Source organism: Tachyglossus aculeatus, chromosome 21 (assembly GCF_015852505.1).
Source record: "Tachyglossus aculeatus isolate mTacAcu1 chromosome 21, mTacAcu1.pri, whole genome shotgun sequence".
Classification (NCBI taxonomy): domain Eukaryota; kingdom Metazoa; phylum Chordata; class Mammalia; order Monotremata; family Tachyglossidae; genus Tachyglossus; species Tachyglossus aculeatus.
In genome coordinates, this window is record NC_052086.1 from 73,559,676 (window position 1) to 73,586,177 (window position 26,502).

The window sequence follows — 26,502 nt, forward strand, 5'->3', positions numbered from 1 at the left end:
ACATCACTTTGTACCAAAGCAGCGAGAGGTAATCATGGGTGGGGGGGGAAACCATAAGTTGAATAACTCTTTCCATCCTAATTGCTCAAAGATTTCATTTTCCTTGATTCTTTGGTTTAAAAAGATTGCTGACCCCTGTGTTAAGCCTCATTAAAAAAATCAGTGAGTAATTCTGTAGAAAACTGTTCTTTTAACTAAGAATTTCCGATAGCGTACTGACCAGATGGAGACAACACGAACACTTATTTAAGAATGCAACTTTCTGAAAAAGTCATTGTAAACTCAGTTGGAACTTTGCTTTTTTAGCCTTTTGTGTTAACACATTAATTTATTGAGCTCCCTTTTGTGTACATAAGTGGATTCAAGTACAGTTTGACACGCAAGTATCCTTCAGTAAGAGAACTAAATCAGCTTGTTAAAAGATTTTTCAAAGCAATTAATTCCTAAGTGGTCAAACATCATAAATATTAGTGACTTGAAAACACACACATTATTTTTAGTTCTAGTTGGGATGAGCAAACAAATTTACACTTTCTCAACTGCCTTGGCAATATGTCAATAAGATTATAGCATTTCCAAATATTAGGTGCTTGAGTGAGTACTGGTAATTTAGCTAAATTTTCATGCTTCTTTAAAGGTCATAAACAGATTATTATGCCATCCAGTGAAACTGGTCTATCCACTTTTTCATCCAGTAGCAATTTTCCTTTGCAGTAATATGTATGTAGGGTAAGGGTCAAAGAAAGTATGTATTTAGTAGAGACTTTTAAAAGAAAGTGGAGTTCAGTCTTTCAAAATAGAATTTAAATTGATTAATCCAGCAGAAGTAGCTATAATTTTTTGAGGTATTTTTTTAAAAAAAGATCAGATTTCCTGTTTTCAACAGAACCAACATTGTAAATATGAATATTGAAATGACAAAAAAAAATGGAACTAGGGGTAGGATAGCAGTGCTTTAATGAGTAAATTCATGCTTTTTATTCTTTCACAGTCATCACTAGGGCACACTGGGCCTTAGGCAGTTAGAATAGCCATAATGTATGGAAAATCCAGTATTTATTTGCATTTGGAAAAGTGAGTCATTGGTCATAAAATCTCAACCGAAAGTCGATATTCACCCCCAAAATATTTTTCCAAGAAATCTTATTTTAGACAAAACATTTAAAATTGTATTCACAGTGGAGTATGAGTGTGATTCAGAGTATTAACTCTTCAAAAAATGAAGCACTTACGGAGAGTGCAAAGCATATCTGAAATTTGATTCTTCGCTTGTTATAGTCACTGTGGCCTGCTAGCAGAACCACTGGCCCTGGGAGTCAGAGGACCTGGGTACCAATTGTGACTCTGCCACTTACTTGCCTGCTGTGTGACTTTGGTCAAGTCACTTAACTTCTCTGTGCCTCGGCTTCCTTATATGTAAAATGGGGAGTCAATGCGTGAACCTCCTCCTACTTAAACTGTGAGCTCCATGTGGGTCAGGGACTACATCCATCCTGATAGCTGGAATCTATCCCAGTTAAAGGAAAGTGCTTGGAACAACTTAAGCACAGACAGCAAATACCAAGATTATTTATTTATTTTATTATTAAAAATTAATTTTAATGTCTGTCTCTCCACTTAGGGAGTAAGTGCCTTCTGGGCAGGAATCTAACTCGGTTGTATTGTATTTTTCCAAGTGTGTAATACGGTATTTTGCACACAGTAAACAGTCAGTAAATGCCATTGATTGGCCAAAATGTTATGGTAGCAAAAGTTTCATCTGATTTTCTCAAATTTATGGTCCACCTCACAGTCCATTGTATCCAGTATACCCTCACTTATGTATTTTATGTGGCTAAGTATTGTATATATTGCTACGTCCTGGTTAGTGCCCTTAATTGGTTTTATGAAAATAGTGTTAAATCAAATTGAAGTATCATTTTCCATAGGAAGAAGTACGTCAGTGTATTACCAAGATCCAAAAAATTCATCTAAACAATATGAATATATTCAAATTGTGATAATCACAATACTGAAAGTAATTATAAGTGGAAATAATTAAATGTAAGCATATTACTCATAAAACCAAAAGTCAAGCCAAGACTTTGCATTCAGTGAGGTCTGCCGTAGCACAGAAGTTGCGTTCCTGAAGAGCCTTGCATTCGCGAAAACTGGGGTCGTAGTAACTGTTAGATTGTACTGCATTAGAGTGAGTCTTCAGTGAGAGCTCTGTGATTTCAAAAACACCCCAATCAAAGGGCCTGATGAAAATTGGTGAGGAAATTTCAGAGAAAGAAAATGAGAATTACATTTGCCAAGAAACAAGGGGGCTGATTCACTACATTTTACAACCGTAGAAGGTGGTTTAGGGTGGAGCCAAGCGCCCACATTTTTTCTTGGGAGGGCAAAGCCAAGTCCTGATTCACTTTTTCCTTTGTGTATGCTGTCCCTGCCCTAATACTACTACTAATAGTGGTATTTGGTGAATGCTTTCTGTATTCCAAGCACTTAACATACGAATAGATACAAGATCATCAGGTCGTCCGTAGTCTTTGTCCCATATGGTATTTATGGTCTAAATTGGAGGGCGAACAGGCATTTACTCGCCATTTTGCAGAGGAGGAAGCTGAGGCACAAAGAAGTTAAATGCCTTGCCCGAGATCACATAGCAGGTAAGTTGTTAACCCCCACTCATCAAAAACCTCCAGCGGTTGCCCATTCACCTCCGTATCAAACAAGCCCTCCATCACCTCACCCCCTCCTACCTCACCTCGCTTCTCTCCTAAGCGCTCAATAAATAGGATTGATTGATTGTCATCATCATCATCATCAATCGTATTTATTGAGCGCTTACTATGTGCAGAGCACTGTACTAAGTGCTTGGGAAGTACAAATTGGCAATCAATCAATCAATCAATCAATCGTATTTATTGAGCGCTTACTATGTGCAGAGCACTGTACTAAGCGCTTGGGAACTACAAATTGGCAACACATAGAGACAGTCCCTACCCAGCAGTGGGCTCACAGTCTAAAAGGGGGAGACAGAGAACAGAACCAAACATACCAACAAAATAAAATAAGTAGGATAGAAATGTACAAGTAAAATAAGTAAATAAATAAATAGAGTAATAAATATGTACAACCATATATACATATATACAGGTGCTGTGGGGAAGGGAAGGAGGTAAGATGGGGGGGTGGAGAGGGGGACGAGGGGAAGAGGAAGGAAGGGGCTCAGTTTGGGAAGGCCTCCTGGAGGCAATGTATAGAGACAGTCCCTACCCAACAGTGGGCTCACAGTCTAAAAGGGGGAGACAGAGAACAAAACCAAACATACTAACAAAATAAAATAAATAGAATAGATAGGTACAAGTAAAATAAATAGAGTAATAAATATGAACAAACATATATACATATATACAGGTGCTGTGAGGAAGGGAAGGAGGTAAGATGGGGGGATGGAGAGGGGGACGAGGGGGAGAGGAAGGAAGGGGCTCAGTCTGGGAAGGCCTCCTGGAGGAGGTCTTGTACAGATTGTACAACCCAGCCTGCACACTTCATTCCTCTAGTGCCAGCATTCGCCTGTTTCACCGCCCACCCCTAGCCCAGGTCCTGCCTCGAGCCTGGAACGTCCTCCCTCCTCAGATCCGACAGACATTCCCTCTCCCCGCAGTTCAAAGCCTTTTTGAGGGTACATCTTCTCCAAGAGGCCTTTCCAGACTAAGCCCCACTTTTTCTCACCATCCACTCCCTTCTGCCTCACCCTGACTTGTTCCCTTCGCTCTTCCCCCCCTCCCAGCCCCACAGCACTTATTCATTCAATCGTATTTATTGAGCGCTTACTGTGTGCAGAGCAGTCAATCAATCAATCGTATTTATTGAGCGCTTACTGTGTGCAGAGCACTGTACTAAGCACTTGGGAAGTACAAGTTGGCAGCATATAGAGACGGTCCCTACCCAACAGCGGGCTCGCTGTCTAGAACGGGGAGACAGAGAACAAAACATATTAACAAAATAAAATAAATAGAATAGATATGTACAAGTAAAATAAATAGAGTAATAAATACGTACAAACATATACATATATACAAGTGCTGTGGGGAAGGGAAGGAGGTAAGGCGGGGGATGGAGAGGGGAAGGAGGGGGAGGGAAAGAGCGGGCACTGTATTAAGCACTTGGGAATGTACATACCTGTAATTTTATTTATTTGTTTTGATGTCTATCTCCTCTTCCCCCCGGACTGTAAGCTCTTTGTGGGCAGGGAATTCATTCAGTCATATTGAGCGCTTACTGTGTGCAGAGCACTGTACTCAGCGCTTGGAAAATACAGTTCGGCAACAGAGACAATCCCTACCCAATTGGGAAGTGAGAAATAGCTCTCAGAGAGACTAGCATTACAATTCAGTAGTGCTATCACAACAAAAAGTGCTAACTGGGCTCACAGTCTAGAAATGCCACTGTTTACTGTTGTAGCGTACTTTTCCAAGCACTTAGTACAGTGCTCTGCACACAGTAAATGCTCAATAAATGCGATTGAATGAACAAATGAATGAACAGTGCAGGCAGGATTAGAACACAGGGCTTCTGCCCCCCCGGGTCACTGCTCTTTCCTCTAGGCCAGACCTTCCATGTGCGAAAGCTCCCCCTTCCCAATGAGGCCCAGGTGGGACAGGGACTATATCCAACCCGATTTGCCTGTATCCACCCCAACGTGCAGTGCCTGGAACATAGTAAATGCTTAACAAATACCACATTTACTATAATTATTATTATCATTATTATTATCATATTATTATATAATATTATTATTATTAATAATATTATTATTATCATTTATGCACCTACCTGTAATTTATTTATATTAATACCTGTCTCCCCATCTAGGTCGTAAACTTGTGGGCTGGAAATGTGTCTGTTTATCATTGTGTTGTACTCTCCCAAGTCCTTAGTATTGTGCTGTACACACAGTAAGCGCTTAGAACAGTGCTTTATACATAAGAAGCGCTTAATAAATGCCATTAAAAAAAAAATAAATACATACGATTGATGTTGGCTTAAAAATGCCCCAGGTTTGAGACTATGGCCTACCACGTGGTAGGTAAGGAGGTGTTTATCACCTAGTCAAACCCCGTGTGAAGGTTAAAGCAGTAAGGGGTTGCGTTAGCAGCTTTCTTAGTTCTGGTTTATTTCTTGAGTTTGTCCTTTCAATCTGAATCTTCCCTCGCATTCCTTTTCAAGTAAATTCTTTAGAGTAAAATATTACTCGCTGACGATCGTTGTGTTTGGAACTTCTCTCTTGGCCACATTCAGAGCTTTGCAGCTCGTCAAAAGATTTTCACGGTGTTTCCTTCAGAATTTTGGGCAGACTCCTCATCTGCCCAACTTGTTCCGAACGGCCTGTTCGGAGGCGGGCTCACTGGCTCCATGTTTGGTTTTTCTTAGCGAGAAGGTCGCAGTCTCAGATATCTGAGCCTGACGCACAGCATCCAGTGCCGTGCACAAGTGCAAAACTGTTCCTTCCGTCACCTCATCCCATTGCAATCAGAGTCACATTGTTGGAAGATCATTCTCTAATTCTGGAATAACGGCCGATCCAGAACGCCTAATGAAAACAAACGCACTGTTATGGCAGAACCGACTCCATGTTAATCTAGAAGCTCAACCGACTCCAAACACTTCAGCTCATCGATTTTTAACTGCCAGGCTTAAACTCTTATTCTGTGCTTTTCTCTGCACTGGCAACAGTAGTTTTGGTGATGGGCTTTGAAGTCGTGGTGTACTCTACTGCATTTATTTAAGGCATAACTTCAGCCATGGTGCCCCTGCAACTGCCTCCACAGCTTTACAAGGTAGACTTCCAGATTTGCTCATCCCGGGTCTTCTAAATGCTCTGAAAGTTTCTAGTAGGGGTTGAAATTGGTGTCCCTCTGGCCTTTTAGCTACCTGAAGCCTGTTCCCACCCAGTCCTCATCACCCCCCCCACCTTTTCATCCCCATGTTCAAAATGAAAGGTTGACCCTTGCAAATTCAAATCAATTCAGGGTAAAATGTGGTGTTGGTGCACCTCAGCTATGCAGAGAAACCTGCATATGCCTTAAATCCAGAATGCACTTACTCTGTTTCACGTGGATAATGACGTGGATATGATGATGTTATTGGGAAGTGAGAAATAGCTCTCAGAGAGACCAGCATTACAATTCAGTAGTGCTATCACCAAAAAAAGTGCTAATGGAAAGGGATTATAAAGGGATTCTTGTGAATTGAAAATAATCGTTTGGCCTGGTTTTCGAGGGCAGCATTCCTGTTGGAAATTCTGTGGATGCCATAAAAGCTGACCACTGTAGTGTCAGGGACCTTTAAGTGCTCAAAAAGCGCTTATTTGTATTTTTTTAAATCACAATTCTAAGGACATTAAGAATTAATCATGTTGTTTGTGTGGCATGAATTGGAGAATTTAACTAGAATGGAAGATGGCCAATCTCAAAATTTACCATCAACTCTTTCACCATGGGGTAATAGTAGTAATGGTATTTATTAAGTACTGTATGCAGTGCCCTGAAGTAAGTGCTGAAGGAGGATACATAGGTGAGAATTAGACACAGTTCTTACCTCTTGCGGGGCTCACAATCTGAAGAGCTCACAATCTAAGAATGGCAATATCCATTATTTAGAAGGCACGTGATCTGTTTAGTCTTTTGATCCATTAGTCCTGATTTCAGTTGTGTGATGGTTGGACGGAGAACACAAAGCTAGGAATGCAAATTATATTTATTGCCCAAGTGATGTCTTTCATGCATATAAAGTAAAAAAAAAATTGCACCTGAATAATTTTCAAAGAGAGTTCAATCCAGGGTATACCACTGATCGCATATGGTGTCTACACCAGGGAGTGGTATGTCAAATGAACTTTCCAGTAGCAATTTTGTATAGCTCGTGCTTAACTTATAATTATAATAATAATAATGGCATTTATTAAGCACTTACTATGTGCAAATCACTGTTCTAAGCACTGGGGAGGTTACAGGGTGATCAGGTTGTCCCACAGGGGGCTCACAGTCTTAGTCCCCATTTTACAGATGAGGTAGCTGAGGCCTAGGGAAGTGACTTGCCCAGAGTCACACAGCTGACAATTGGCAGAGCTGGGATTTGAACCCATGACCTCTGACTCCAAAGCCCATGCTCTTTCCACTGAGCCACGCTGCTTCTCTCTGTACATATAGAGAATTCTCTCTCTCTCTCTCTCTCTCTCTCTCTCTCTCTCTCTCTCTCTCTCTCTCTCTCTCTCTCTCTCTCTCTCTCTCTCATATATATCTCTATATGTATAGAGATATATATAGAGAGACTCTATGTATAGAGATATATATATATAGAGAGAGAATTCTCTATATGTATAGAGATATATATAGAGAGAGAGAATTCTCTATATGTATAGAGATATATATATAGAGAGAGAATTCTCTATATGTATAGAGATATATATATAGAGAATTCTCTATATGTATATATATATATATATAGAGAGAATTCTCTATATGTATATATATATAGAGAGAGAGAGAATTCTCTATTTGTATAGATATATATATATAGAGAGAGAGAGAGAATTCTCTATATGTATAGATATATATATATATAGAGAGAATTCTCTATATGTATAGATATATATATAGAGAGAGAGAAAATTCTCTATATGTATAGAGAGAAGCAGCGTGGCTCAGTGGAAAGAGCATGGGCTTTGGAGAGAGAGAGAGAGAGAGGGGTACTTGTATGTGTATATAGAACAGTGCTTGGCACATAGTAAGTGCTTAACAAATACCATCATTATTGTATACACACACACACACACACACACACACACACAAACTATTCACCACTTCAACCCCTTTCCAGAAAATTGTTGCCATATTTCACTGTGGCTGGTGGATAGCATTTTGAAGTTTTCCACCTCCTTACCCCTTCCTCATGACCCCGCTTCTATTCCGGATGGAATCAGAGTAGATTCCAGGTCTAGGCCCTCAGTAGAAAGAAGGGGTTAAAAGCAGGGCTGTGAGCACCCTAGATAACAACCGTCAGCTGTGCCGAAGGCCGATCTTGAAACCTACCCAAGGAAAATATCCATCAGCTTGGGAGGCCTTTTCTTTCTCAGGCCAGCCTGTCATCAACAAGGGGAAAGGTGCTGAAGTGTGACAGAAATTAGGAGGTGAAACGCTTTTCTGAGTTGAAAACCAAGCCGGATTTGCTAGCGCTGTTAAGCAGCAGGAGGTAACCACCCCGACAGAACCCACCGCAGCGTGATATGTGGCAGATGCCACGCTTGTCTCTTCGGGAAGGATAGGTTGTATGCAGAAGAGCCAAACAGGATGAAACCTTTGAGCAATTGGTGCGGAAAACGCCAATCACCCAGTGAAATATGCATTAAAGTAGCTGATTTCTTTGGGGGGGTGTAATTGTAAAAGAATTATTATGAAGTTAAAGGCAGGAAGGGAGAGGAGGAGGAGGAGAGGGAAAAAGAGGAAGGAAAGACTGTGAGCCCACTGTTGGGTAGGGACTGTCTCTACATGTTGCCAACTTGTACTTCCCAAGCGCTTAATACAGTGCTCTGCCCACAGTAAGCGCTCAATAAATACGATTGATTGATTGATTGAAAGGCGAGGAGGGAGGAGGGAGGAAGAGGAGAGACTGAACTCACTCCTGGCTGCTTTTATTTGGGAAGAGGGGAGGGTGGGTGTCAGAGTTGCAAACACCATGTTTATATATTAAGCAGATTTACTAAAGGCATTGTTTTCTGGGTGACTTTGGGCAAGCCACTTAACTTCTCTGTGCCTCAGTTCCCTCGTCTGTAAAATGGGGATGAAGACTGTGAGCCCCAAGTGGGACCCATCTTGTATCCTCCCCAGCGCTTAGAACGGTGCTTTGCACGTAGTAAGCGCTTAACAAATGCCATCATCATCATCATTGTTATTTAGGTGTTAACGCTACACCTGGAGGGGAGACTTTGCTTGTCTGGTTCTCCTGGTTACTCTGAGGGCAAGGAAGGTATAATAACGATGGCATTTATGAAGCACTTACTATGTGCAAAGCACTGTTCTAAGCGCTGGGGAGGTTACAAGGTGATCAGGTTGTCCCACGGTGGGGGGGCTCACAGTCTTCATCCCCTTTTTACAGATGAGGGAACTGAGGCACAGAGAAGTGAAGTGACTTGCCCGAAGTCACACAGCTGACAATTGGTGGAGCCGGGACGTTGGGAGGAGGGTCCCCAGGGGGGACTTGGAGGGAAACGGGCTTGGCAGAGTAGGTGTGGTGAGAGGGCAGGACCTGGGGATCAAGCTCGTCGAAGCAGCTGATTTGGACATTACCGTTCCCCGGGTGAGTTGGAACGGGTTGGGGAGTTGGGACTGCGCTGAGACAAACGCATCCTTCCCCTCACTAGGCAGAAACATTGTGAGAAGCAGCCTGGCCTAGGGGCAGGAGCACAGGCTTGGAAGTCAAAGGACCTGGGTTCTAATCCTGGCAGTGCCACCTGTCTGCCGTGCGACCTGGGTCAAGTCACTTCTCTGGGCCTTATAATAATAATAATAATAATTGGCGTTTGTTAAGCGCTTACTATGTGCAAATCACTGTTCTAAGCGCTGGGGAGGATACCGGGTGATCAGGTTGGCCCACGTGGGGCTCACAGTCTTCATCCCCATTTTACAGATGAGGTAACTGAGACTCAGAGAAGTTAAATGACTTGCCCAAGATCACACAGCGGACATGTGGCGGAGCCGGGATTCGAACCCATGACCTCTGACTCCACTGAGCCACGCTGCCTTAGTTACCTCATCTGTAAAATGGGGATTAAGACTGGGAGCCCCATTACCCTGTATCTACCCCAGGGCTTAAAACAATAGTCGGGCACCTAGTAGGTGCTTATCAAATACCATTATTATTATTATTATTATTGGCATGGGGGCTGTTCTTGCCCCCCGCCTTGCCACCCATGGGAGATGAGTGGTCTCCCGACCTAGCTGGCCCTCCTCAGTGCTGCCGCTGCTGCTTGGTGGCATTCATTCAATCATATTTATTGAGCACTTACTATGTGCAGAGCACTGTACTAAGCGCTTGGAAAGTACAAATGGAAACCGTCCCCATAAAACCCCTCTTGTGGGGAAAGGAAGGCAAATACATCACAATTTTTTTTTTTTAAAAGTCCATCTCCTCTTCACAGCTCCAAGCCCATGCAGGATGGAGGGGCAGAGCAGGGCATCAGGAAAGCAAATACATTTCCCCTCTGGGCTTCGGGAGTCAGTCGGTCGATCCTATTTATGGAGCGGTTCCCGTGTGCAGAGCACTGTACTAAGTGCTTGGGAGAGTACGCTAGAACAGATACATTCCCTACCCACAACAAGCTTACAGTCTAGAGGGGGAGATAGACGTTAATATAAATAAATGTGATGGCACACTTGCCCCTGAAGCCCACTTTTTATCATCATCAATCGTATTTATTGAGCGCTTACTAAGTGCAGAGCACTGTACTAAGCGCTTGGGAAGTACAAGCTGGCAACATATAGAGACAGTCCCTACCCAACAGTGGGCTCACAGTCTAAAAGGGGGAGACAGAGAACAAAACCAAACATACTAACAAAATAAATAGAATAGATATGTAAATAGAATAGATATGTAGACTGTGAGCCCACTGTTGGGTAGGGACTGTCTCTATGCGTTGCTAACTTGTACCGCCCAAGCGCTTAGTACAGTGCTCTGCACACAGTAAGCGCTCGATAAATACGATTGATTGATTGATTGACGATGGGAACATCACCAGTCCCTGGGTGATCTGGGGTCCCATTCGGCCAGCGGAGGGAAAGGAGAGGACCCGCTATCTTGGCTCCGCCTCAGCACCGTTTCTGGTTTTGAGGGGTTGGGTGGGTACGATAGTTCCTGCCCCAAGAGCCGCGGGGACGAAGCTAATGGCATCATCCCCACGGTGCCAATTTTGTTGGGGCGCCTATTTCAGAGCGCCTCATCCGATCCCAAGAAAGATCTTGTCCCTTCATTTTGTGCTTGAGGCAGCAGGAGCCGAGCCCTCCTGTTGGGTGAGCATCAACCTCTCAGCGTGCTGCTGAGCCCGCCACTAAGCATTGCACATAGTAATAAATGTCATCATCATCATCATTTGGGAAGTGGCCTGCCAAAATACTGTGGGGACCTGGAGAAGAGGGCACGGGGTCAAGGAAATGCGTCAACAGGATGGATAGAGGGCAAAAAAAAAAGGGAAGTAGCGTGGCTCAGTGGAAAGAGCCCGGGCTTTGGAGTCAGAGGTCGTGGGTTCGAATCCCGGCTCCGCCACTTGTCAGCTGTGTGACTTTGGGCAAGTCGCTTCACTTCTCTGGGCTTCAGTTCCCTCATCTGTAAAATGGGGATTGAGACTGTGAGCCCCCCGTGGGACAACCTGATCACCTTGTAACCTCCCCAGCGCTTAGAACAGTGCTTTGCACATAGTAAGCGCTTAATAAGTGCCATCAAAAAAATACTGTTGATTTGAGCATTAGTAATAATTATGATTGTTATTTTATGGTATTTGGTAGCGCTTACTGTGTGTGGAGCCTTTGGGGTAAGAACTGGGGTAGATTCAAGCTAATCAGGTTTTACAGATGAGGGAACTGAGGCACAGGGAAGCTAAGTGACTTTTTCGAAGTCTCACAGAGACAAATGGCAGAATCACGATTAGAACCCGGGTCCTCTGACTTCCGGGCCCCTGCTCTAACCATTCGGCCACGCTACTTGTCCCATTATTCATTCAATCATGTTTATTGAGCGCTTATATTTATATTCACATATTTACTGTGTGCAGAGCACTGCAGTAAGCGCTTGAGAGAGTACAGTACTACAGTAAACAGGAACATTCCCTCCCCTCAATAAGCTTACAGTCTAGAGGCAGGGAAACATACATCAGTACAAATAAATAAATTACAGATATGGACATATGTGCCGTGGGGCTGGGAAGGGAGAGAGCAAAGGGAGCAAGTCAGGGTGCTGCAGGGTGGGAGAAGAGGTAAGAGGGGCTTAGTCTGGGAAGGCCTCTTGGAGGAGAATAAGTCTTTGAAAGGAGGAAAAGGAATTGTCACTGTTACCATTATTGTGGTATTTGTTAAGTACTTACTGTGTACTAAGCACTGTACTAAGCCCTGGGATAGGTACAAAATAACCAGGTGAGTCACTGCCCCTGTCCTACATGGGGCTTAGAATCTAAGTAGGAGGTAGAACTGGTATCTTTTCCCCCTTTTTTTAGAAATGAGAAAACTGATGCATAGAGAAGTTGTGACTTGCCCAAGGTCACCCAACAGATAGAGTTGTGATAAGAACTCAGATCAATCAATCATATTTATTGAGCACTTACTGTGTGCAGAACACTGTACTAAGCACTTGGGAAGTACAAGTTGGCAATGCATAGAGACAGTCCACTGAGTACACACATGAATATGTTCTCGAATATCTTAGGGCCATTTTACAGGCTTCAAAATGACTATACCTGGTCCTCTATCAAATTATTTTTCATTCTTTTCAACTGCTTTGCAGTTTTCCTTACTATGGACATGACCAAGTCTTTGTTTCCAACACTTTATGCATCAAGAAGAATAAAAATTAGAAATAAGATGTATCTGCATAATTTAGAAGCATTTAAGGCAGAGGAGTATCAGAAGTTGTACTTCAGAATAAGTTGCAGAAAATGCCAAGGAAGTATTCCAGTGGGTTTTGTGTTGTTCAGACTCCTAGCAGTGACCAGTTTTAGGCTTAAGAAGTAATGAGGAATTTGGAGGGCACAAAATTAGGTTTTCAGTCGGGCATGTCAAAAAAACCGGAATTAACCTAGAGAAGAGAAGGCTCTAGAGCTTTAAGAATAGGCAGTTCTCCTGTAAGTACAGAGGCTGCTGCATTCCTGAAGATCCCTTTAAGGAAAACGTACACTTTACTACTCACCCTGTCCAACACACAGCTGCTGCTTCTGACAGCGCATTGTGTTCATATAGCATCGTATTGCGTTCATGTTGTTGGAAGAGCGTTCCCTATTTTTCTACCCCATAGGGGAATCACACATTCAGGCAGAACTGACGGTACATGAAACCCTGTATTACAGTAAATGGTCTTTGCCTATTCTCCTCTCAGCTTCGGGTTGAATAAGAAAAGAAATTTTGTAAGCAACAGGGAGGTTGTCATACATTTCTGGGTATTTTTCTAAGAATGTGACATCTAGAGATAATTTACTGTTAGGTCCCTCTTTGGCTGGGCCCAGCCTCTGGGTCTGGAGATTGCTGGGCTAGGCCGACACCAAACCAACCCAAAATCCTAGCAGGTGGAAACGGGTTGCTCGACTCCCGCAGTCCCATGCCTTTCACCACCACTGTTTCGTGGCAGAGGGGCTGCAATTCATTGCAGGAAGTGGGGCATCAGTTCAAGTGTAAGGTAATTTCACACATGTAGAGCAGATCCATGTCCTTTCTGGTGCCAAACTCCCAGCAGCCCCGAAAACAACCTGGAGAGTGATCGATAGCACCTCTTGGAAGCGAGCCTGCACCCATTTCCAGTTCGTCTTGGGCTCTCTTCCATGCGTTTCATCCTCGGATGTGGCGGTCAAGCCCGTCGCCAGCTGGAGTAGGGTTGGGTTGGGCCCTGGATTTCTGGTCCTGTCAGAATTCTAGTCATATCATTCAGTCTCTATATGTTACCAACTTGTACTTCCCAAGCGCTTAGTACAGTGCTCTGCACACAGTAAGCGCTCAATAAATACGATTGATGATGATGATTCTGTGACTTTTCACCAAATTGGGGTGATTACCTTGACGTTATAAAAGTTTACGCCATATGAGAGATATCACTTGATGCCCCCACAGATACCGTGTAGGATCTTTGGGCTGTGGTTGAGTTTTACGGTATTGAAAGGACAGGAATTTTGAAGTCTTACAACGCATTCTTTTTTGCATCCCAGAATCTTGGAGTAAGTGATAGTTGATTCATGCAGATAATCAGCTTATAATTATGAGATTTATTAAGCACATACTGTGCACTGAGTGCGGCGTTAAGTGCTGGGATAGATCCGTCAATCAAACAATGGGATTTAAAGAGTGCTCACTGTATGCAGAGCACTGTACTAAGTGTTTGGGAGGGTATAATACATCTTCATCATAAATGGTATTTGAGTGCTTTGTGCAGAGCACTGTATTAAGTGCTCTGAAGAGGACATTGTAACAGAGTGGGTAGGCATATTTCCTGCCCACCACAAGGTTACAGTGTAAAGGAGGAGGCTGACATTAATATAAATAAAGTATGAATATGTACTCAAGTCCTGTGGGGCTGTTGGAGTGAATGCCAAGTGCCCAAAGGGTACAGATCTAAGTGCTTAGATGACTCCTAAGAGAGAGGGAGGCGAGGCAGAGAGGGCCTCTTGGAGGAGATGTGTTTTTAATAAGGCTTTGAAGGTGGGGAGAGTGGTCGTCTCGCGTTATATTGAGGGGGAGGGAGTTCCAGGCCAGAGGGAAGACATGGGAAAATGGTCAGCGCTGAGATAGATGAGATCTAGTCACAGCGAGCAAGGTGATGCTAGAGGAGTGAAATGTGGGGACTGAGCTGTAGTAGGAGATTGAGGTAAGATAGATGCAGGCAAGCTGATCGAGTCCTGCAAAAAGCCAGTGACAAGGAGTTTCTGTTTGTTGCGGAGGTGAATGGGTAGCCATTAGAGGTTTTTGAGTAGTGGGCAAACATGGACTGAATGGGTTTTTTTAGAAGAATAATCTGGACAGCAAAGTATGAACTTGAGTGGGGAGAGAGAGGAGGCAGATGAAGAGTAGTCAAGCAGGATAGGATAAGTGCTCGGATCAGCGTAGTTGCATGAATGAGAGGAAAGGGTGGATTTTAGCGATGTTGTGAAGTTAGAACGGACAGTAGTGACGGATTGAATATGTGGGTTGTGAGAGAGATGTTGAGGATAATGCCAAGGTTATAGGCTTGTGAGACGGGAGTTGGTAGTGCTGTCTGTAGTAATGGGAAAATCATGAGGAGGTCAGGGTTTGGATGGGAAGCTGGGGAGTTCTGTTTTGGACATAAGTTTGAGATGTCAGTGGGACATCCAGGTAGAGATATTCTGAAGGCAGGAGGAAATGTGAGACTGCAGAGAAGACAAGAGATCAGGGTTGGAGATGTAGATTTGGGAATCCTCCACATAGCGATGGTAGTTGAAGCCATGGGAGCGAATGAGTTCTCTAAGCGAGTGGGTGTAAATGGAGAATAGAAAGGGACCCAGAACTAAGCCTTGAGGGGCTCCCACAGTTTGAGGGTGGAGGCAGAAGAGAAGCTGCGAAAAAGACTGAGAAGGGTGACCAGAGAGATAGGTGGAGAACCATCATCATCAATCGTATTTATTGAGCGCTCACTGTGTGCAGAGCACTGTACTAAGCGCTTGGGAAGTAAAAGTTGGCAACATATAGAGACAGTCCCTACCCAAACCAGGATAGGACAGTGTCAGTGAAGCCAAGGGTAGATCATGTTTCCAGGAGTAATGTGTGATCCACGGTGTCGATAACAGCTGAGAGGTTGTGGAGGATTATGATGTAGTAGAGGCTGTTGGATTCGGCAAGTAGGAGATCACTGGTGACCTTTGTGAGGACAGTTTCCGTGGAGTGAAGGGGTCGGAAGCCAGATCGGAGCAGGTCAACAAGAGAACTGGAAGAGAGGAAGTGGAGGCAGCAGGTGTAGACCAGTCACTCAAGGAGTTTGGAGAGGAACCGTAGGAGGAGAGGAGGTGATAACTAGAGGGAGTTGTGGAGTCAAGGGAGAGCTTTTTTAGGATAGGGGCTACGTGGGCATGTTTGAAAGTAGCGGGGGAAGAAGCCATTGGAAAGCAAACAGTCGAAGATGGTCGCCAGGGAGGGACGAAGAGAGGACACAAGTGTTTTGAGAAGATCAATCAATCAATCAATCGTATTTATTGAGCGCTTACTATGTGCAGAGCACTGTACTAAGTGCTTGGGAAGTACAAATTGGCATCACATAGAGACAGTCCCTACCCAACAGTGGGCTCACAGTCTAAAAGGGGGAGACAGAGAACAGAACCAAACATACCAACAAAATAAAATAAGTAGGATAGAAATGTACAAGTAAAATAAATGAATAAATAAATAAATAGAGTAATAAATATGTACAACCATATATACATATATACAGGTGCTGTGGGGAAGGGAAGGAGGTAAGACGGGGGGATGGAGAGGGGGACGAGGGGGAGAGGAAAGAAGGGGCTCAGTCTGGGAAGGCCTCTTGGAGGAGGTGAGCTCTCAGCAGGGCCTTGAAGGGAGGAAGAGAGCTAGCTTGGCGGATGGGCAGAGGGAGGGCATTCCAGGCCCGGGGGATGACGTGGGCCGGGGGTCGATGGCGGGACAGGCGAGAGCGAGGTACAGTGAGGAGATTAGTGGTGGAGGAGCGGAGGGTGCGGGCTGGGCAGTAGAAGGAGAGAAGGGAGGTGAGGTAGGAGGGGGCGAGGGGATGGACAGCCTTGAAGCCCAGGGTGAGGAGTTTCTGCCTGATGCGCAGATTGATCGGTAGCCATTGGAGGTTTTTGAGGAGGGGAGTAATATGTCCAGAGCGTTTCTGGACAAAGATAATCCGGGCAGCAGCATGAAGATGTGAAGAGATGGGGTTGGAGGTGCAGATGGAGGGGGTATATTTTGTTTGAGAGGAGACGGCAGTGACTTCCAACAATATACTTTATTATTTTACTATTACTTCTAGATTCTGTGACCAAAACTATCAGTTGGAATAACGAATAGCAATTCATGGTACGTACTAGTCTATTTGGCTTGAAACTGTATATTCTTTAAAATTGATGCCCCTGTTTTACATCATAATGATGGACTCTCCAGGTTTAAACCACATGTGAACCTCAGTCCCACCACAAAGACTTTGGGGCTGAGAACCCGCATGGAGAAACTGATTAGTGCTAGTGGTTTATGCGACACCATCACCATCGCTCATCCCTGCTCATCTTGTTGGACGCAACAAGAGCAATATGCTGCAAGATGTACTTTTGAATCTCACCTACAAAACTCACTTACTGCCAGAGTGGCTGCAGGATTGTGCTAGTGCAGTGCTTTCCCACCGTAGTATGTCGGGGAGCCAGTGTGGTAGTCGAGATGTTTGTAGCCCACCGAGTCTGCCCACCACGGGCCCCCCTAGCCAGTTCCTTGGTCAGAAACCTTCACGATTGATGGCATAGCCACAACTGGGACGTTCCTCCTTCTGGCTGCTGTTCATAATAATAATAATAATAATAATGGCATTTATTAAGCGCTTACTATGTGCAAAGCAAAATCTTACATAGTAACTGCTCAAAGACCACCCAGGCTAGACTCTAAAAAGTCGAAAAGTAGAAATACTGGAGAGTTGAAATTAACTCAGTCAATACAGAGGATTCCCCAATGGCAACCACAGTTTCTTTACATTGACTTCAATCATTTCCATAGTTCTGCCTGAATCTTTTAAAGAATAATTGTATGTGCATTGATTTGATAGATTTGTATGTACTCTTCGGGCATTTGGTATTCACCCTCAGCCTCACAGCACAGAAAGATAAAGGTTGAGAGGAGGCATAAAGGGTGTGAACAGGGCCAATATGAAACTGTTGTTGAGAAGCGGTGTGGCCCTTTCTAGACTGTAAGCTTGTTGCGGGCCGGGAATGTGTCTACCAACTCTGTATTGCAGTCTCCCAAGTGCTCAGTACAGTGTCCTGCACACAGTAAGCACTCAATAAACACCATGAATTGATTGACTACATCCATATCGGTTTACATGAATGTTTTTCATTTATTTTAGAAGCATGCATTAACATTTCTAACCAGTTATAGATTAGCAGTTTCAGTAATTTAAGCCAGATCAAGCACTCCTCCAAAATATAATTGTGCAGTTTCATGAGGTGTAGTAATTATACAGTGAGGATGGTTTCTGTAGCACCTTGAAGAAAATTGGATTGAGGCAATGAAGGGACTTTACTGTTACATTATTCCAAAAAAAATGTGTTTATCAAAGAAATTCTTTTTTTGATTTACTGGGTTTATATTTTTGGCTTTGAATATATGACACATTAAATTTTCCAGTGAAAGCAGACTTGCCAGATTCCTCCTCCTGTAGCATTTCGGTTAGCTAGGGATCTGTCTCTGTGCCAGCTCCCCAGTTGACAGGAGCGAAGTAACTTCTCCAAGTAACTTGCTCTGTCAAGTGAGATGAAAAATGAAAGGAAAATCTCTACATAGATCTACCCCTACCTTCTCATCTGTTTCATTCTTTTCTCTCCTCCACCCCCCCACCTCTTCTCCCTTCCTCTGAACTATCATCATCATCATCCATCCTGATAAACAGCACAGATTGAGCCCCTGTTGGGCGTCAAGCATAAAATATTGCAGAGATAAAGCACTCATCAACACCTTTAAGGCCCTTACAGTCTAATGGGAGCGATGAATGGCCAGAAATTGCCAATTGTACAGCACAGTTTTGCTCTAGTTAGTGCTTTTAGTTCCTCCCCATCCATTTTGTGATGCCATACTGTGGATTACTTTAATATAGATTAAACGATAGTTTAGAGATGGCTATCATTGAAGTGTAACATCTGTAAAGGAAGTTCAAAGTAGTACTTTTCCAGAAGTACTGGAATAGATTCCAGTTTGTAACGCGGAGTATATGATAAATTGTACCCCACTACACAAGCTTCCATGATACAGCCACATTTTCAAGAAACATAACTCTATTGTGGAGAGTGCCTGATTAGATATTATCTGGTATTGCTTAAAAGCAAAAGTTATTTTACACTGTTCAAAGGCAATACTTCCCTAGGGGGTAGTATCTCCACCCCAAGTTAAGGAGTTAGGCCTGTAGATTATCATTAATTTCATCATCCCCACCACCACTCTAAGCATTAATTGAGTTCTTTGGTCAAAGCACTAAAAGTCCTAAAGAGATTATAGAGTACTGGAAAAAGATGTAGTTCAAGGCCTTCAAGAAACTCACAATCTGAGGAAATGACATACCAATAGAAATTCAACAGTGCCAAATTCAAACACTTCTCAAAATTAAGAAAAATGAAAAATGAACAAGCGTGTTCAGATATTGTGGTTTCCTGCCGCCCAGTAGTGCTTCTTGGTAGAGTTATTGGAATTCCCAAAGCAGGACGCTCCTTAAAGAGGATATTTGATTTGTTACTGGAGGAAGGAGAGAAAGACGACCGCTTTTGGCCAGGTTCCTCCTTCAAATTTATGTTAAGAAAGAAAATTCTAAAATGATTTTGCAGATTATAAAGCATAAATTGCTGGTACCTTATAGCGCGTAATAACCTTTGGAGTAAGTTTTTCCAAGTCTTGGTGGGAGGATTTATTTTTTGTTTGCTTGAGGATCGGCATACAAGCCTGGGGTAACAGGATGGATTTCAGGCTGCCCACTCAGCTTCTAATTTGTGATTAATCAATCAATCGTATTTATTGAGCGCTGACTGTGTGCAGAACACTGTACTAAGCGCTTGATTAGAAAGAGAATAGTGCATGTGGGAACTCATTTTCTTTTCTGCTACCTGCTCCCTCCCTCAATTAATCAGTCAATCGTATCTGAGTGCTTACTGTGTGCGGAGGATTGTATTAAGCGCTTGGGAGAGAACAATATAACAGAGTTGTTAGACACATTCCCGGCCCACAATAAGCTTACAGCCTAGAGGGGGAGACAGCCATTGATAGAAATAAATTACAGATATGTGTGTAAATGCTGTGGGGCTGAGGAAGGGGTGAATAAAGGATGCAAATCCAAGTGCATGAGCAATGCAGAATGGAGTGAGAGAATTGTATATATGTATATATGTTTGTACATATTTATTACTCTATTTATTCTACTTGTACATATCTATTCTATTTATTTTATTTTGTTAGTATGTTTGGTTTTGTTCTCTGTCTCCCCCTTTTAGACTGTGAGCCCACTGTTGGGTAGGGACTGTCTCTACATGTTGCCAATTTGTACTTCCCAAGCGCTTAGTACAGTGCTCTGCACGTAGTAAGCGCTCAATAAATACGATTGATTGATTGAGAATAGGAATTGAGGGCTTAGTCGAGGAAGTCGTTTTTGAGGAGATGTGCAAGACTGTAAGCTCACTGTAGGCAGAGAATGTGTCTGTTGTATTCTTGTGTTGTAATCCCCCAAGCGCTTAGTACAGTGCCCTGAACGCAATAAGCGCTTATTGATGGATCGACTGCCCATAATGAGCTTACGGTCCGCAAATACCACTTCAGCACTTCACTCATTCATTCAATCATATTTATTGAGCGCTTACTGTGTGCAGAGCACTGTACTAAGCGCTGGTTGGCAACATATAGAGACGGTCCCTACCCAACAGTGGGCTCACAGTCTAGAATTTGAGGAGGGAGGGCATTGCGGGCCAGGGGTCGACGGCGGGACAGGCGACGACGAGGCACAGTGAGGTTAGCACAAGAGGAGCGGAGTGTGAGGGCTGTCTTTGATCGGCTGCTTTACATATTGAAAATGCTTCAATATAGTGTCTTCTTTAGAGCCCGCATGAGTATCTGATCTATTGTTCTGGCCCCTCTAACCAATGAGATTTGGTCCAGAACAAATTTTAAACTCCATGTCCATTACCCTCCTTGCGGGTCATTGAGAGGTCAAGAGATAGGAGAGTTCCCACCTCTATTTTACTGGGGGAGATTCAGCAGTTATAATTACAGCGGTTATTATGCTATTAACAATACAGTTCCAAGCATTTCACCTCAGTGATCTCATTAGAGCAACCCAATGAAATAGAAGAGCCATTTTAGACTGTGAGCCCACCTTTTAGACTGTGAGCCCACTGTTGGGTAGGGACTGTCTCTATGTGTTGCCAATTTGTACTTCCCAAGCGCTTAGTACAGTGCTCTGCACATAGTAAGCGCTCAATAAATACGATTGATTGATTGATTATTTTGCAGATGGGAAAAACGTAGATCTAGAGGGGCTAAGTGACGAATTGAAGGCCCAACAAAGGATTGATGGCTGGCTGGGAAGATAATTCTGGTTGCCTAACCCCTAATCCCAAGTGTTAATAATAAGAATACTCCTAGCAAACTAAGCACTTGTGTCCACATGACCACCAGTAGCCCTTTCCAATATACCTTACAAACTCTGCTACTTTAAGCGCTAACTCATACATATCTCTTTTACCGTCTTCTTCCTTTGTCTTACGCTGTCGAGTCGTGTCCAACCCATAACGACCCCGTGGACCCATCTCTCCCAGAACGCCCCATCTCCGTTTGCAAACATTCTGGTAGTGTGTCCATAGGATTTTCGTGGTAAAAATACAGAAGTGGTTTACCATTGCCTTCTTCCATGCGATCAACTTGAGTCTCTGCTCTCGACTCTCTTCCATGCCACGGCTGCCCAGCATGGGGGAGTTTTGACTTGTAGCCGATTGCCTTCCACTCACTTGCCACTGCCCAAGCTAAGAAGAATAATAATAATGATGATATTTGTTAAGCGCTTACTATGTGCCAGGAATGGCATGGGTATGCCTCTATTTGACTCTTCCTCTCGAAGCCAAGACTGGTAGATTACTGGAAACTCTCCAGGTGCGATCCCGAGAGGAGGTCTTCTTTCTAGCTGTGTTTTATTTTAGTGCTTGTCTCCCCTGTTAATAGTAAGCTTCTTGAGGGTAGGGATCATGTTGACTAATTTTATTGTACTTTCCCCACAATCTTTGTGTAGTGATCTGCACATAGAAAGCATTCGGTGCTCTTAATCCATTGGTTGAACCAATGGGATAATTTACTTTTGTTTTAATAATAATAATAATAATAATTAGGGTATTTGTTAAGTGCTCACTATATGCCAAGCATCATCATCATCATCAATCGTATTTATTGAGCGCTTACTGTGTGCAGAGCACTGTACTAAGCGCTCGGGAAGTACAAATTGGCAACATATAGAGACAGTCCCTACCCAACAGTGGGCTCACAGTCTAAAAGGGGGAGACAAAACCAAACATACTAACAAAATAAAATAAATAGAATAGATATGTACAAGTAAAATAAATAAATAAATAGAGTAATAAATATGTGCAAACATATATACATATATACACTGTTCTAAGCACTGGGGTAGATACAGGGTCATCAGATTGTCGCATGTGGGGCTCACAGTCTTAACCCCCATTTTACAGATGAGGTAACTGAGGCACAGAGAAGTTAAGTGGCTTACCCAAGGTCACACAGCAGACAAGTGGCAGGGCCTGGACTAGAACCCATGCCCTCTGACTCCCAAACCCATGCTCTTTCGATCGAGCCACGCTGCTTCTCTACTGAGTTTTGTGCAATTTTCTTTGATGCCTTTGTACAGTGCTCTGCACACAGTAAGCGCTCAATAAATACGATTGAATGAATGAATGCCTTTTATGCCATGAGTTGCACTGAAAAGAATGGTATACAGTCCACACACTTTCTTCACTTTGTGAATGGATTTTATAATGGATTTTACAATCCTCTAGTGTGTAAGCTCACTATGGGCAGAGAACTTGTCTGCTAATTTTGTCGTAGCGTACAATCCCGTGCACTTAGTGCAGCGCTCTGCACATAATAAGCATTCAGTAAATACCATTGATTGATAATGAAAAGGCCGGGGGTCCTTTCTGGGTAATATCCCAGCTATTTTAGGTCAAGGATTGGGATGCAGTCCGTTTCTTGGTGAGGGATCACTGAGAGGTTAAGAACTCTGAATTTAGAGCGCAAATTAAAATAAAAGCCAACCTGAGCTTTCAGAGCAATTGAAAGGCAAAGCTTTCCTCCCTCTGAAGACATCTTTCTCCTGGGCCCTGGCTTCCTTCGCGTGCAAGCACGACCTGCAGTGGAGGAATTCAGGGGAGAATCTGATCATTGTTGGTCATCTTCTTTCAGTTTTCGAGAGTAGAACTCAACGTGAGCCTTCAGATGACTAAAGTCCCAATTTCTGTACCGTATCCTGACAGCCATAGGGAGGGACTCATTAAGAGTCCCAGCTTAGATTGTGGTGGGGTAGGGCCAAACCCCTTAGTTGTCATTGTGCGGTCATTAGTAATAGTGTCTTTTGTCGGAGCAGCTGAAGAAGTGGTAGCTACTGCAGCTTCCAAGCTGGCATTGCTGAGCTGACTTTAACGGGCCAGCGAAATTTGCGGGAGAGGGTAACCAAATCAGACCGGGACATCTGGCCCGATACAAGTAATAATTACGGTACTTGTAAGCGCTTCTTGTATGCCAAGCGCTGTACTGAACACAGAGGTAGACACAAGATAATTAGGTTGGATAGATTTCCTGCCCCAAATGGGGTTCACCGTTTAAGTAGGAAGGAGGACAGATATTTAATCCCCATTTTACGATGAGGAAACTGAGGCACAGAGAAGTAGATGACTTGTCCAAGATCATGTAGCAGACAAATGGTGGAGTTAGAATTAGAACCCGGGTCCCGCAACTCCCAGGCCTGTGCACTTTCCACTAGACAACACTGCTTCCCAAATAGGCATATATTCGTGTGTAGACGTTGAGCTAATGAGCGGTCACTGAGTTAGCATACCTCCTCAAAGCATGCGTTTAAATTAGCCTGAAAAAGGACTATGAGTTACTTCCTAATGATTTTCGTTTAAAAGAACAGGTATCAAGTTTAAATTCAGAGGTTCTGGGAGATTTGAGTTGAGGTTTAAGCTAGCTAATAGTATGTTTGAGACAACTTTTTCACGTACAGGTATGCTTATAATATTACACATCGGCTTGGGATCAAGGGAAAGATTAAAAGTAACGTTCCTTACTCTTTCCCTCTTCAACATTTCTTAGAGGTCCCGGTAAAGATGGCAGGGGGCTAAGAGATACGTGAGCTCAACGCACTTCCGACATTCATGCCCATCAGATGCTGGAATAACTCCAAGCAGCAGGAGCACCGATTAGAAACCATGGTAAGGAGAGCTCATAAAATACATTGATGAATATGTAGTTTGCACACAGAGAGGATAAAATGCAGAAATACTTCTTGACCATCAGTCTTTGTTTGACTTCTAAGGATAGCTTTTATGAGTATTAATCTCACTGTCTCTGTTGAAAGGTTAGTGTCATGTGAATTTCAGAAATATTGCCTTTCATACAAAATGTATCCCATTGGAGTTAAGAATAACGATGTAAAGGAAGTTATTTTTTTAGAAATTAATGTTCAGTTGTTTTGAAGAACTTTTAAGAAAAATATAAGTCTGAGAGGTTAGGTACATAGGATATTGAGACCATACCTTTTCTTTGTAGAAGCAGTGGCTCAGTGGAAAGAGCCCGGGCTTTGGAGTCAGAGGTCATGGGTTCTAATCCCGGCTCTGCCACTTGTCAGCTGTGTGACTTTGGGCAAGTCACCTAACTTTTCTGTGCCTCAGTTCCCTCATCTGTAAAATGGGGATTGAGCCTCACATGGGACAACCTTGATTACCTTGTAACTACCCCAGCGCTTAGAACAGTGCATGGCACATAGTAAGCGCTTAACAAATACCAACATTATTATTATAATATGGGGATTAAGACTGTGCACCATGTGCATCCGACCTCATTTGCTTGTATCTGCCCCAGCGCTTAGTACAGTATCTGGCAAATAGTAAGCGTTTAACAAACACCACAGTTATTAGTAGAACATTGATTCAACTAACCCAGCATATTCATTTTATTTTGGTCTAGTGTTTCGAGGTCCGATACCCCTCCAAAGAAGCTTGAAAAATGCAACTCAGGTTTTAGAAGCCTATAGATTTAGACTGTGAGCCCACTGTTGGGTAGGGACTGTCTCTATATGTTGCCAACTTGTACTTCCCAAGCGCTTAGTACAGTGCTCTGCACACAGTAAGCGCTCAATAAATACAATTGATTGATTGATTGATCTGACTGCCATGCTAAGTTATTCCCAGTATAAGGTGGCTATTTTACTTATGGGCTGAGGGGATAGCTGTCTTTCTGCTTTTTATGTTCTAAGCTGATGTGCGTTTAGAGCTGTCAAGAGTGTCAGTGATGTTTCATTGGTCTGCAAAAGAGCAACAAGCTGCGAAAGAGACAAAGTAATTATGTTCTGGAAAACTATAAAGAGAATGCAGGTTTTCGTGTCAGAACGAAATGTTTTCGGACATGATTCTTCGGATAACCCGCAGTGGAAAAATAGGGAAACGTAGTTACCGTCGCGCAGCTGCGAACTGAGTGTAACTCATCGTGATTCTGCTAGAAATGCTTACTGAAACTTATTTCCAATAGAATACCGTGCTCCTTTGGCACTATTTATAAGTAGCTCATCATCACCATCATCAGTGGTATTTATTGAGTGCTTACTGGGTGCAGAGCAATGTACTAAATGCTTGGGAGAGCCCACAGTGAGCTTACCATGCTAAAAAGGTAGCGAATTACAAGTACACTAAACTCACCTAAAGCACAGGGGTTGAGTTCTTTCCTGTCTTAAGGAAAATTTGCCTTGTAGTTCTCATTCTATATCCAATGCTGCACTGATATACACAACCGTTTTGTTCTGACAACGTGTCGTGCTGCATTCAGACGAGTACCTTGTGGAAGAACTGTGCCTGATTCTGCCATCAGATGCCAGCAAAATTGTGCACTGTGGCAGATGTGAGTGCATGTAAAAAATTCTGTTTGCTGGAAAGTGAATCGAAACAGTTGCCAAATTGGCTCTCCATGTAGTGCTAATGATCTTAACGATAAGTGTTAGAGAAAGGGTTAGTCGATGCAGACTGCTTGAAGCAGGCCTGAGGTAAATTTTTCTCATCTTTTGCAACCATCTTGAGTTTCACCAGGTGTCAGCGAAGCCTAGTACAATTACAGTTGTTTTGGAATGCCCTCTCCCCCAACTTCATTTTTAATACGGAATTATGGTTAACCCTAAGATTGCAATTAATGCTTTGTAGCCGGATTGGCTGCAGTGAGATTGCAGGAAGTAGCCACCCTGGTTGAAGCAGAAAGTAATTTAGTTATTACACCAAACCTTGATTTAGAATGATAGAATTTAAAGGATCTCGAGATACCATCTAATCAACCCACCTATGTTTGGGCAGGACCTTACGTAAAAACTTTCCAGTCAAGTGGTTGCCTTTGATCGAAAGAGAAGATTTGGGTGTCAACTTTCAGATATGAATTCCCTACTTGTTTTGCAAAAGTACAAACAGTAATAAGGAGAGGAGTTTGAAGGTTCACAAAATACAGGTTAAATATGTTCATAATTAAGTCTAAACACATGAGAACTCTTACGCAGAGCATTTTTTGAGTGCTAAGTAAAATTGTGCGGAAAAGATGCAGTACTTACCCTCCAAGAGTTTCAATCATCATCAATCGTGTTTATTGAGCGCTTACTATGTGCAGAGCACTGTACTAAGCTCTTGGGAAGTACAAATTGGCAACATATAGAGACAGTCCCTACCCAACTGTGGGCTCACAGTCTAAAAGTCTTAAATGTGGCCTAATGGAAAAAGCCCAGGCCTAAGAGTAAGATGAG

At 43.1% G+C, this 26,502-nt stretch overlaps 1 protein-coding gene across 1 annotated transcript in view; it reads left to right on the forward strand.

Moving 5' to 3' along the window:
• The window catches only part of MRTFB (myocardin related transcription factor B), a 224,856-nt gene that overhangs the window by 24,272 nt on the left and 174,082 nt on the right, over positions 1-26,502 (forward strand). Inside the window, exon 2 of the mRNA XM_038763518.1 lies at positions 23,823-23,941. Within this exon, the coding sequence (XP_038619446.1) occupies positions 23,885-23,941 (57 nt within the window). The 5' untranslated portion in view covers positions 23,823-23,884. The remainder of the gene's footprint in view (positions 1-23,822; positions 23,942-26,502) is intronic.